Source organism: Chenopodium album, chromosome 10, assembly GCF_948465745.1.
Source record: "Chenopodium album chromosome 10, dcCheAlbu1.1, whole genome shotgun sequence".
Lineage (NCBI taxonomy): Eukaryota > Viridiplantae > Streptophyta > Magnoliopsida > Caryophyllales > Amaranthaceae > Chenopodium > Chenopodium album.
In genome coordinates this window covers 48,768,987-48,779,777 of record NC_137843.1, presented here as the reverse complement: position 1 = coordinate 48,779,777, position 10,791 = coordinate 48,768,987, and the positions used below count along the sequence as shown (strand labels likewise).

The 10,791-nt window shown below is 33.3% G+C and overlaps 1 protein-coding gene across 1 annotated transcript; it reads left to right on the top strand.

The window, feature by feature from the left end:
• Positions 1-1,448: 1,448 nt before the first annotated feature.
• Positions 1,449-8,866, top strand: LOC145564015 (uncharacterized). The gene is made up of 2 exons (XM_081624384.1): positions 1,449-2,346; positions 7,880-8,866. Exons 1-2 carry the CDS (start codon positions 1,789-1,791, stop codon positions 8,585-8,587), a joined length of 1,266 nt encoding a protein of 421 aa, XP_081480510.1. The 5' UTR covers positions 1,449-1,788; the 3' UTR covers positions 8,588-8,866.
• The last annotated feature ends 1,925 nt before the right edge of the window (positions 8,867-10,791 follow it).

Genomic DNA, 10,791 nt, shown 5'->3' with positions numbered 1-10,791 from the left:
ACCCTCTTTTTCTCTCTCCTTCCTCCTTTACTTCCCTACTCTCATTCTCTCCTCCATTAAAGCGCCTGTTGATGGATAAAATCCACTTTATTACTATTTCTTAAATTAAAAAAAAAAAAACATTCACGTACATGAACCCATCGAAATCACTCCCTCTGTGTTTTACTTACCTCATCACCTAATTAGACATTTTTCTTTTGAAACTTTCTCCGTTAACTTTTTAGTTGTAACATTTTAACTTTCACGCTTGTCAATGCATAATTTTGATCTTCCATATCTCTGATTATAGACCTGTAAAAAATCTAAAGATTAAATATTTAAAACATATATATAGAGATGAATCTAATAAGATCCCACATGACTATTTGCCCAACAAAAAAAATCAATAAAAATAAAGATCAGTCATAAAAATGTGAATAGTGTGTGTGTATATATATATATATATATATATATATATATATATATATATATATATATATATATATATATATATATATATATATATATATATATATATATATATATATATATATTTCAAGTGTTGCAACTAAAAGTAACGGAGGATATATATTATACCTCGCAACAAAACTCATATTACAACACAAAAAAACTTACAACTAAAATATGAATAGTGTATATATATTTTTAAGTGTTACATTTCCGAATCTATGTAAGGCTATGATTGTTAACGATTATTAGTATATGCGTTCATAAGCCTAGCCAATAAGTTTTGGGTGTCATGACAAGCTATTACAACTCGATCATTTAAACTATTACAACGATTTATTATAAAAGTTGGGTTTTTCTAAGTTATGCCCTCAAACTTTTTCGGTTTCTAAGTTGTGCCCATGTTTTTTCAAACGTCTAACCTATGCCCTCAACCTCACTAATTTTTATTAACAATAACCTTTGGCATTAATCATAACCTTTTTTTTTTATTATTTTATTTTCTGATTTTTTAACTTTTTTTAAAGTGTTAAACCAATTAGAACGGGACATGTATCAAATTAATAACGCCACGACACCATTGTTGATAAAATAACTTAACTTTCGTTAACGGATATGGCTGTCAAAGGGTATTGTTTATAAATTTGAAAAAGCACGGGTACAGCTTAAAAACCGAAGAACTTGGGGGCATAGTTAAAAAAAAACCCTTAAAAGTTTTCAAAGGTTATTAAGAATAATCTTAACCATTGTTTAAGATTTTATGCATAAATTTAAGGAAAAATCAGTCCTGTCAAGGACCGGTTTTTATGGGAGTTTGGACCAAATGGGACCGAAAAAATAAATTTCTAGACCCAGAAACTGAACCGGTTAATTTATTGTGATCTGGGCCAATTTTTAGGTCCAAATCGATTTTTGAACACCCCTAGTGTCATGTGACTGAAATTGGGAAATTTATCTCAAGTTTGCACAGTAAACTTTAAATTCAAAGATTCTTCTTAGTTCTTACCAATCCACAAACAACAAAGTTTCATTGTAAATGTAAAAGCTCTCATCACATCAGATCTGCCTTTCACTCTTCCTCAATTCCCGGCAATCCCACACTCTTTCATCCAGCAAACCAACTTCACTACTCCAATTATCAATAATTAAACATAATCATTCAAATTTACAATCCCAATTTTTTTTTTTTTAAATTTCTCAACTCCCAAAACAAGCCCAATAATTCTTGCTTCTAAAACATCACTTGTTCTTGCAATATGCAAATGACCCAGATCATAATTTGACAAAATCAGCCAGATTTCAGCACAATTTCATAATCTAGCTAAAAAAAAAAAAACCCAAATGGGTTCCAATCAATCAGTCCAAACTCTTGAAGATGAAGAAGAAGATGATGATGATGAAGAAGAAAATGGAGTTACAGGACAAGGAGATTCACACACTGTAAAGAAGGTTCTAGAACAAGAACCAGAGATGTTACCATGTTATGCTTCAGCTTCCCCTCTTTCTCCTCAGCTTTCCTCTCTAGGGACCCCTAGGATGGGACCCTCTATCAAGGTGTGGGACCCATACAATGTTCTTGCGCCGCCGCCTCCGCTTCCGCCCCCGCCGCCTACTGTGAGCTTCGGCAGGAGTTACTCGTCGGATGGGATGCTATTGATTGAAGATGAGAGAGATAGGGGTAGTGTGATGGAGGTTTATTTGATTAATCATGGAGAAAGTGAGATGAGTTTGAGGCCTGATTTGATTAGTGGGAGATGCCCAAATGCTGGGTTGACTACTAATGGGAAGAGGCAAGCTAGGGCTTTGGCTGTGTTTTTGAATTCTCAAGGTGTTAGGTTTAATGCTGTTTATACTTCTCCCTTGGATCGAGCTAAAGCTACTGCTGTTTCTGTTTGTCAGGTATAATTTTTTCGGGTTTTGTTTGTTTAATGTTTTTGTTGCAATTGGATGCTATTGATTATTGTGGAATTGTTTGTATTATGTTTTAGTGTTGACAATGTGGTATATGGGAGAAGTTGAACTTTTACCATTTGTTGGTTATGAGGGACATTCTTGAAATGTAAGGTCGAAATATGGTTTTGAAATTGTGTTTGGAGTTAATATAGACTCTCAAATGGAGAGACAATGCCATATGGTAAAAGGAAGTTATTGGAGTTCTTATGTGAGCATTTATCCAAGTATATGCTGTATTGTGTCTACAAAGGCGTTGGTTTGAGTATAACAATAATGAGAGTTTGTTGAGCTAATTGTATTTTGTAGTTAGTGGAGTACTAAACATGGCAGGAAAGGTGGGAATGGGGACTAAGACTAAAAAGGATTTTCATAGATGTAGTTATAGAATTTTGAAATGAGTTTAAATTGGTTTCATCAATTTGTGATGGTGATTGCTTAAGAGCATTGAGGAATTAATTTTAGCTGTGCTTGTTTATACACAAATACTTCAATAGGGTTTATCTCTCAAATGCTTAAAACTTGGACTTGGGTATATACCTTAAGATAGTTGGTTTAGGACAACTGACAAGGGATCCATATACCTCCTTCCTGTTGTGGACCATGGGTCTTTTCCATCTTGTTTGGTTCTCGAGTTGCATACTGACTGCTGGCGTGATGTGCACTTAAAGCAGTACAAGCAAGAAGCTGCACTCTTGAGGATATGTTGATCTTATATTGATTATATTCGTGGAGTAAATTTCATACCTTGAGGAAAGCAGTAGACACATTTAAGCAAATATGACAATCAAATATGATCTGGCCTAATATGTACATATATTAAGGAGGACCTTCTTCTATGCTAATTCATCATGATAAGATTTCTGATGTTTTTAAAGGCGTTATGTTGCTAGATTGTTTATGCACTATGTGTTTTAGTTACTCTTACTGAGTTTTATACTTGGATGCTTTAGCAGAAACAAAAACAAAAATTTCTAGGAAATCAATGTGAAAAATGTGTGTTGTGAAAATATCTTATTATGAGCAACGTAAAGTGCATGCATATAAGTTTTGTGTTTAACTCAAAACGATTTTCTCTTTGTTTCTTGGATTCCTCCTCCTTGGTAATAGTTTAGTAAATAACAATATGACCTCAGATGATCAAATCTATTTGGAGTGTTTCTATCATTTCTTGTGATGTGTAAAAGCCTTATTATCATTGTGGAATCGAGTCTTTACATTTTACATTCTAAACCAGATTAACCTCTAATGCCTTTTTGGAAAGGGAACTGGTCGTTTAGTCCTTCCAGATAATCCAGATAGTGCCTAAAATGGAGAATGTTTCACCTTTTTAGTTCGTATGTCTCATGGGCTTAGACAATTCTTTGTGTGACATTGGTCGAGTCATAGTTATTAGATTCATCGGCAGGCTTCAAAATAAAGATTGTGATTTATGAAATAAAGATCTAGTGAGCTTTTTTTTTTTTTTTTTTTTTTTTTTTTTTTTTTTTTTGAATAAAGATCTAGTGGGCTTAAGAGCACAATAATTTTTTGTGTTTTTTGTCTAATCAGGTTAGTGTTTGAGCATTTTAGCACAGTTAAAAAAAAAAGTAAAATTACCTTTCTTCCATTTTTTAACTTGATATATATTTTTTGGGTATTGGGATGAAAGTTCTCGACATAATTAGATTCTTTCACTTGTCAAACTTTGTTCTTTGATACCCAAATTTGAGTTTTAGCTTTCCTTCCAGAATCTAGACACGCAAGACAAATAGTCAAAATCATTGAGAAAAAGACCACTTTGATGCCCTAAACAGGCTAATGAAGTCCAAGTATTATGAAAAAGAAGTCTTAGTGTCTCAAGTGAAAGTTTACAAGAAGTTTATAAGACAGATTTTAGCACATACATTACTGGCAACTAAATTTGTAGTGATGACCTTGGACTCTACTGAAGCTAATTCTTTGAGTTGAGAGGCTTTAATAACCAATGAAGGTGTTCAATGTACTCCCTTCGTACCTCCAAAATATTCAACACTTCCCTTTTTCTTCTGTCCCAAAAACTCTTTACACTTCTCTTTTGGAATTTGCTCTGCTACTGTTTAAAATCTTTTCTTCCAAAAAGGAAAAATACAGAATAAGTCAAAATTTTAAAATACAGAATAGTCAAAAGACGCCATTCAATAATACCAGTTCATATTTCTGGTAGTTTGTCTATCGGAAAAATATCAGCAGTTTCCCAATTTAGCAATTAGAATAACCTCCAATTACAATTGTGTAAAAGTTAATTGTGGAAAATACATAATGTGGCTTACAGGTTAATCAGGTTATAATATAATTCGTATATAATAAGGGAAGGAGGAGAGGGGGGAAATTGTGTAAAAAAGATTATAGGTGAATTGTTTTAAAAAATCATAAATGTCACTTGTATTCATAGGATTTTTACTTATATTTAGGACGCTCAAAAATGAAAAAGCCACTGATTCCTATCACATCAATCATTCCAATTAAATAACAATTAATAACTGGACAATGGAATGTTGTCTTGGCAAAGGCCAACTACACCCATGACAGATTGATGTATGTTAAAGGATTCATGGAGGCACGTCAACTCTTTGGAATGATGCAGGTGAACCCAAAATTTTTGATCGAGACTTGTTGTAAGGTTGTACCTGACTAAGGCACTGCTGCAAGAAGGGAAAACTCAGTTCTATCGTAAAACAACTGAAAGAAAATCCTCAAAAGGAGACGGGGGTTGTGATATATCAAAACTTAGTAGTAGTATATGGATTTATCAGAACTTGCTGCCTGCAAGAGTGCAAGGTTCTAACTACTCTACCTTGTCTCCCTTAAATATTTCTACCCTTTACATGGGAGATTTTTTCCTTTTCTTTTGGCTCGTAGGACTTTTGCACTTTTCTTTTAATTGTTTTGCAAATTGAAGTTCACAGCCTGCTCATTACTTGGCTGCTTGTTGCTCCATCATTCCTAAGACATCACTTGTGAAATTAGGAATGCAGATAGATGGGGCTCTTGAGGCGTTGGCATATGAACTTCCCATCTCTAACTAGAAAGGGCCCTGAATCAAAATTACAAGCAATAAGTCCAGCTGGCAACTTGCTATCTAATAGCCCTACTTGCCATACCACTCTTAACTTTGAAGTCCAATACCCTCCTTTGTAGGACAATCCCCCAATAATATACTTTGCTTAGCCACTGTAGAAATGTGTAAGCATTGTGCCCCTATAGCTTCTAATTTCTCTTATATGATACACTCATTGTCTCTTCCTTGACCTTTCACCTGTCAATAATTAGGCTTTAGATTGACTTCTTATCTCTCACCTTCAAGCCCAGTTTTTGTAAATGGATGCTGGACTCCATTTCAGCCTGATAATAATATCCATAACCAAAGTAGGATCTTAGAAGTTAATTCATGAAAGATATTACCTTTTCTCTCTCTCTCTCTCTCTCTCTCCTCCTTTTTTTTTTTTTTGGGTAATTGTAAGCTGAAAGCCTCACTTACTGACCAATTTTATGGACAACCCAATCATATACTTCCTCTGTTTTTTTATACTTGCAACACACCTTTTTATCACGCTTTGTGAGGAGGTGATTAAACTAGGTGAACGAATGAATTAAGTTATGAAATTTAAACCGTAGCAACTTATCCCTTTCTTCTTATAGGTGGTAAAATTTTATAAATTACTTTATCCGTTTACATAGTCTAATATCTTCCTTAAAATGCATGCCGAGGGGGTGTGTTGCAACTAAATTAAAACGGAGGAACTAGAAACAAAGGAACCTTTTTGGCTTGAAAACTCCTCAAACAGCAAGGAGTTCCATTTTTAGCTTCCATGGAGTCAATATGAAACAGTCGTAATAATTATTCCCTCTGCTCTATAGTGTTTACTATAGTTTATTTAAGGAAGTACTATCAACCACTAATTAATTCTTTATTAAGTAATTAGTAGCTTGAATATAATCACATTGCAAACATTTTCGGACAGTCTGATGTTGTATACATTGGCTTGTATGGACAAGATACCCTAGCTTCTGTTTTCAATTGCTGTACGCTCTTGTTAAATGTTAATGTACAAATTATAAGTCTATGCTGTGGTTTAAGATTCTGAAAAAAGCATTTACTTGACCATTAAGCTGCTTGTGCTGTGTTTGACTCTGTGCCATATTTTATCTATTAGATAAGGGCCTCACTGCTCACTGTTATATGCCTTGAAGAGAAATTTCTTAACTTAAATAAAATAATAAAATAAACATTCAAATTTAAAAGCCTGAGATAGGTTGAATAGATAGAAGTAACTGATGAATTACTTTCAAATTATACATGTATTCTGCTTTTATGGTTTTTGGGGTGTAAATGTCACAATTTTTCTTCACACGTATGCACTCTTCTAATTGTCATGTATTTATGATGTTGCCAAAAATTAATTACATTTACTCCCTCCCTCTCCAAATGGAAGTCTCATTTTCCATTTGCACAAGTATTTAGGAACGTTAATTAAAAAAAAAAAAAAAAAAGATTGTGGGGTTTGGTTAATTAAAGGTGAATACAAAAAGAAGTGGGGCTTGAATGATTGAAGGTGAATATAAAAAACAAGTTAGTGGGGTTTGTTGATAAAAGTGAAAAAAATGGGGTTTGGTTGATTGAAGTTGATTTTAAATAATAAAAATAAAATAGTAAGAAAGAAAGTAGAGAAATAAGACTTTTATTTACGGACAAGATCTTTGGTCAAATTGGACTTTTATTTAGGGGCAGAATGAGTAATTCTTTGAATGATTTTGTGCTTCTGGAAACCTAGATTTTGCATATGATGGAGTGTTTCAAAATTTATAGTCTAAAGACCGGATTTCAGTTAAACATTGTGTGAATACATATATGTGGATTATTTTTGACCCAAATTAATTGCTTGCTTCATTAAAATCAACCACTAAAGGATGCAACTGAAGTGCCATAAATCATACGGAGTAATATAATTGCTCTCCATTTTGCATTACTAATAGCAATCTATAAATAATGCTTGATGGACTATTTCTATTTTATCACATAGAATAACTGTGCACAGATCCAAGAATTGTTGGACCGTGTCGCAATATTGTTTAGGAAATATGCTTGCCACATCCTTCATTTCCTTGAAACATGGTGAACTGCATTATTCTACATCTTGATGCCCTATTTCAATTTATTGAGAGAATCAGACCCTGCCCCTGCTTTTCATTCTCAGTGTCCTGTATGTCACTTGTGGAATCTTCCCTTGTGGGATTAAGGCTTTGATTGATTGATTGATTGCTTGGCTTAATTTAATACATCTTCAAAATTATATCTTAACAACTGCATTTGTCATGGACAAGGTTTCGACTGCTATACCAAGAATATCAAGTGACGTATAATGCATCTTGTTCTTGCTTTTTGTTTTTGTATGCTACTTGAAATATGGCTTTCTGAAATCTTATATTCCTGGAATTTATTTTCATCAATGCATCTGTGCAGGAGATGAGTTTTCCTGAGCAACAGATACAGTCAGCTGATGCACTCACAGATATGAGCCAGGGCCATTGGGAGGGTTGCCCGCGCTCTGAAATGTATACTCCTGACATACTGAATATAGTAGACAGACTTCAGCCAGATTTTGCCGCACCGTCTGGAGAGTCACTCAGGCAAGTGGAATTCCGAATGGTTCAGTTCCTGCATGGGACTTTACTGGTTCTGCCTGAAAAGCTCAGATCAGATTTTCTCTCTCCTCGCACAAATGATGGCGGGTTTTCCCAACAGAGTTCACATGTTTATGCAAACTCTATTAATGATCGAGATGGACAGTCTTACCCTGCACCACAGTGGGATTTGCTTTACAGACACCGGCAGTTATCCAGGAAAAAATCTGGAAAAAGCAGGCTGCAGGTGGTTACTACAACAGGTGATAGGACTGAAAACTACCATGAGGAGGAGATGTCCCCCAAGGAACCAAGCCGACAAAGCTCTATTAGTGATATAAATACTCAGAATTCCTTAACTTGCATTGGAGTCTTTAGTCATTCAGCTTCTATCAAGTGCCTATTGCTGGGCATCCTCGGTTGCAGCCCAGTGATGTCACATAAGATTTGTGTAGAGGATTCTTCTGTGACTGTGTTACAACATTCTTGGAAAACTGGTTGGCAGATAAAAAGATTAAACGATACAGCTCACCTGAGGCTTCTTTAGTCCTCTGATGCGTGGGATTTGCATAAAGCAATATTGCAAGGAGCCATTGTTTTTGTTTCATCATGTTGCTACCCAATGTCTTGCATATGTAACTGTAATTTTTATTGTTTACTGTAACCTTATACCCCTATTTATTTCCTGGTTCCTTAAGCCCAGATTAAGCAATGGATTTGGGGTCAGTGTCTTGAGTCCTTGTAATCTGTAAGCATTGACATGAGTTGTACGTTATACAGACAAGTATTTTTCAGAATTAAAAATGAGATAATTTTCCTTTTTTGAGATTGTCCCCAAACCGAGTGCTTATTTTTGGATCTCGATCAACAGTTCAATTGTAGAATCTCGAAGAAGCTTCAGCAATACATTGTTTACATTATGGAGCTTCTGCCAACTGAAATAAGGCAGCCCCCCTCAGATTCAAATATTCAATGCAACTCTTATGCTGTATCAGGAATATTGATCTGGGATAATAGGCCGATGGATGGACTCAAACACGATAATAATAGGAACGGCAAATTTAAGTTGTACATCTGTTAGATGCCCCAGCAGTCAGGCTATTCCATCTAAATCATTCATCATCATCTGTGATCTGTTCAATGCATTCATACAATTTACTCGTATCTTAATCCAACTTTGTAACAGCTTTTGTCACAAGTAGACAAATGACAGCATCCAATTCTATTTCAGCTATAGCCCGCTCATTCAGCATTTTTATATTCTTGTCCAAAAGAAAGTTATTCAATATCTGGCTCTCAGCATATACTGTATAAGAGACCAAGTATAAATAGGGGAAATTTTAGTTTGGCCTCTACATAGATTAACAAATCAGTACATATAGCCCATATAGGTAGCTAATTTTAGTTTTATTTTTAATTATAATTATTATTTTAAATATTTATGTTTACAATCAATACTTTAATAAAGGGACTTAGACTATTTTTGACTCTTTTTCTTTGTTTTACCTTAAATTTTTAATTGTTAAGTTTAACAAATCTACAACAACTAGTTGTTCGTTCCTCTTAGGATATTATTGTGGGTAAGGATTTATTATACACTTCGCCCCGTTCACTTCACCTTATTTTTGGTGAACTGAAATTATTTTTACTGAAACAAAATTATATTTGTTGAACTTAAATTATTTTTACTGAACTTAAATTAATTTTACTGAACTGAAATTATTTTTGCTGAACTGAAATTATTTTTACTGATTTTCTATTATAATTCTTCTTTAAGAAAACTGAATTTTACTGAACTGAAATTATTTTTACTTAATATTATTTTTTTAAGGTGAAGTGAACAGGGCATTCCTCCGTTTTTTTTAGTTGACACCGTTTGACTTTTACACTATTCACACAACATGCTTTGACTCACTTTGTGGTTTATAGATATGATAAACATATTCATGTGGGATCTTGTTTGAATTGCTTCAATGTATGAAGTATATTTTATTAATATCCACTTTTTATAATTTTACAATGTTGATAGTTAAACATATTAATCATTAAAAACATGCGTTGACAAGCATGATAATAGAAAGGTGTCAACTAAAAGAACATAGGAAGTATATATATATATATATATATATATATATATATATATATATATATATAGGTGAGTCCAATATAAATAATGTTAGATATTATATTATTAGTGTCAGATATTAGATTATTAATGTTAGATATATTGGACTCATGGTGAGTTGAGGTGTTCATTCGGTTTTCGATTTGGATTTAGCCCAAATTTAATCCGATCCGAAATAAATTTCGGTTTTCAATCATCAAATCCAATTCGATTCGAATTCCTCACCAAATCTAATCTGATCCTATCCGAATTAAAATTCGGTTATTTGAATCTGATCCAAAAATCTAAATTAAATACGTTGCAAATTTTTTAGGCCTAATGCGATTATAAAGATAGAAATGCAATAATAAAAATTCAATTCTTGAAAGTATAGTGTACATGATTAATACAAGTATCGAAAACATAGGTTTACACGATTAATATTTATATAATGATAAAAATAGTTTAACAAAATTTATAGTAACAATACTTATTTATAAAATAACGGTTTCATATTTCAGTTATTTTGGTTTTTTGGATCCAAACAAGGTCAATCTGATCTGAACATTTGAATTTTGAAAAAAAATTCAATTTGATCCGATTCGATTTAAAGTTCAGATCCGATCCAAATTAATAATTTGGTTTGT

What these genes read in the sequence shown, in the direction of transcription:
- LOC145564015 (XM_081624384.1), top strand. Translation starts at nt 1,789, where the DNA reads ATGGGTTCCAATCAATCAGTCCAAACTCTTGAAGATGAAGAAGAAGAT. An exon ending in CTGCTGTTTCTGTTTGTCAG is followed by an intron (nt 2,347 to 7,879) that starts GTATAATTTTTT and finishes GCATCTGTGCAG; the next exon opens with GAGATGAGTTTTCCTGAGCA.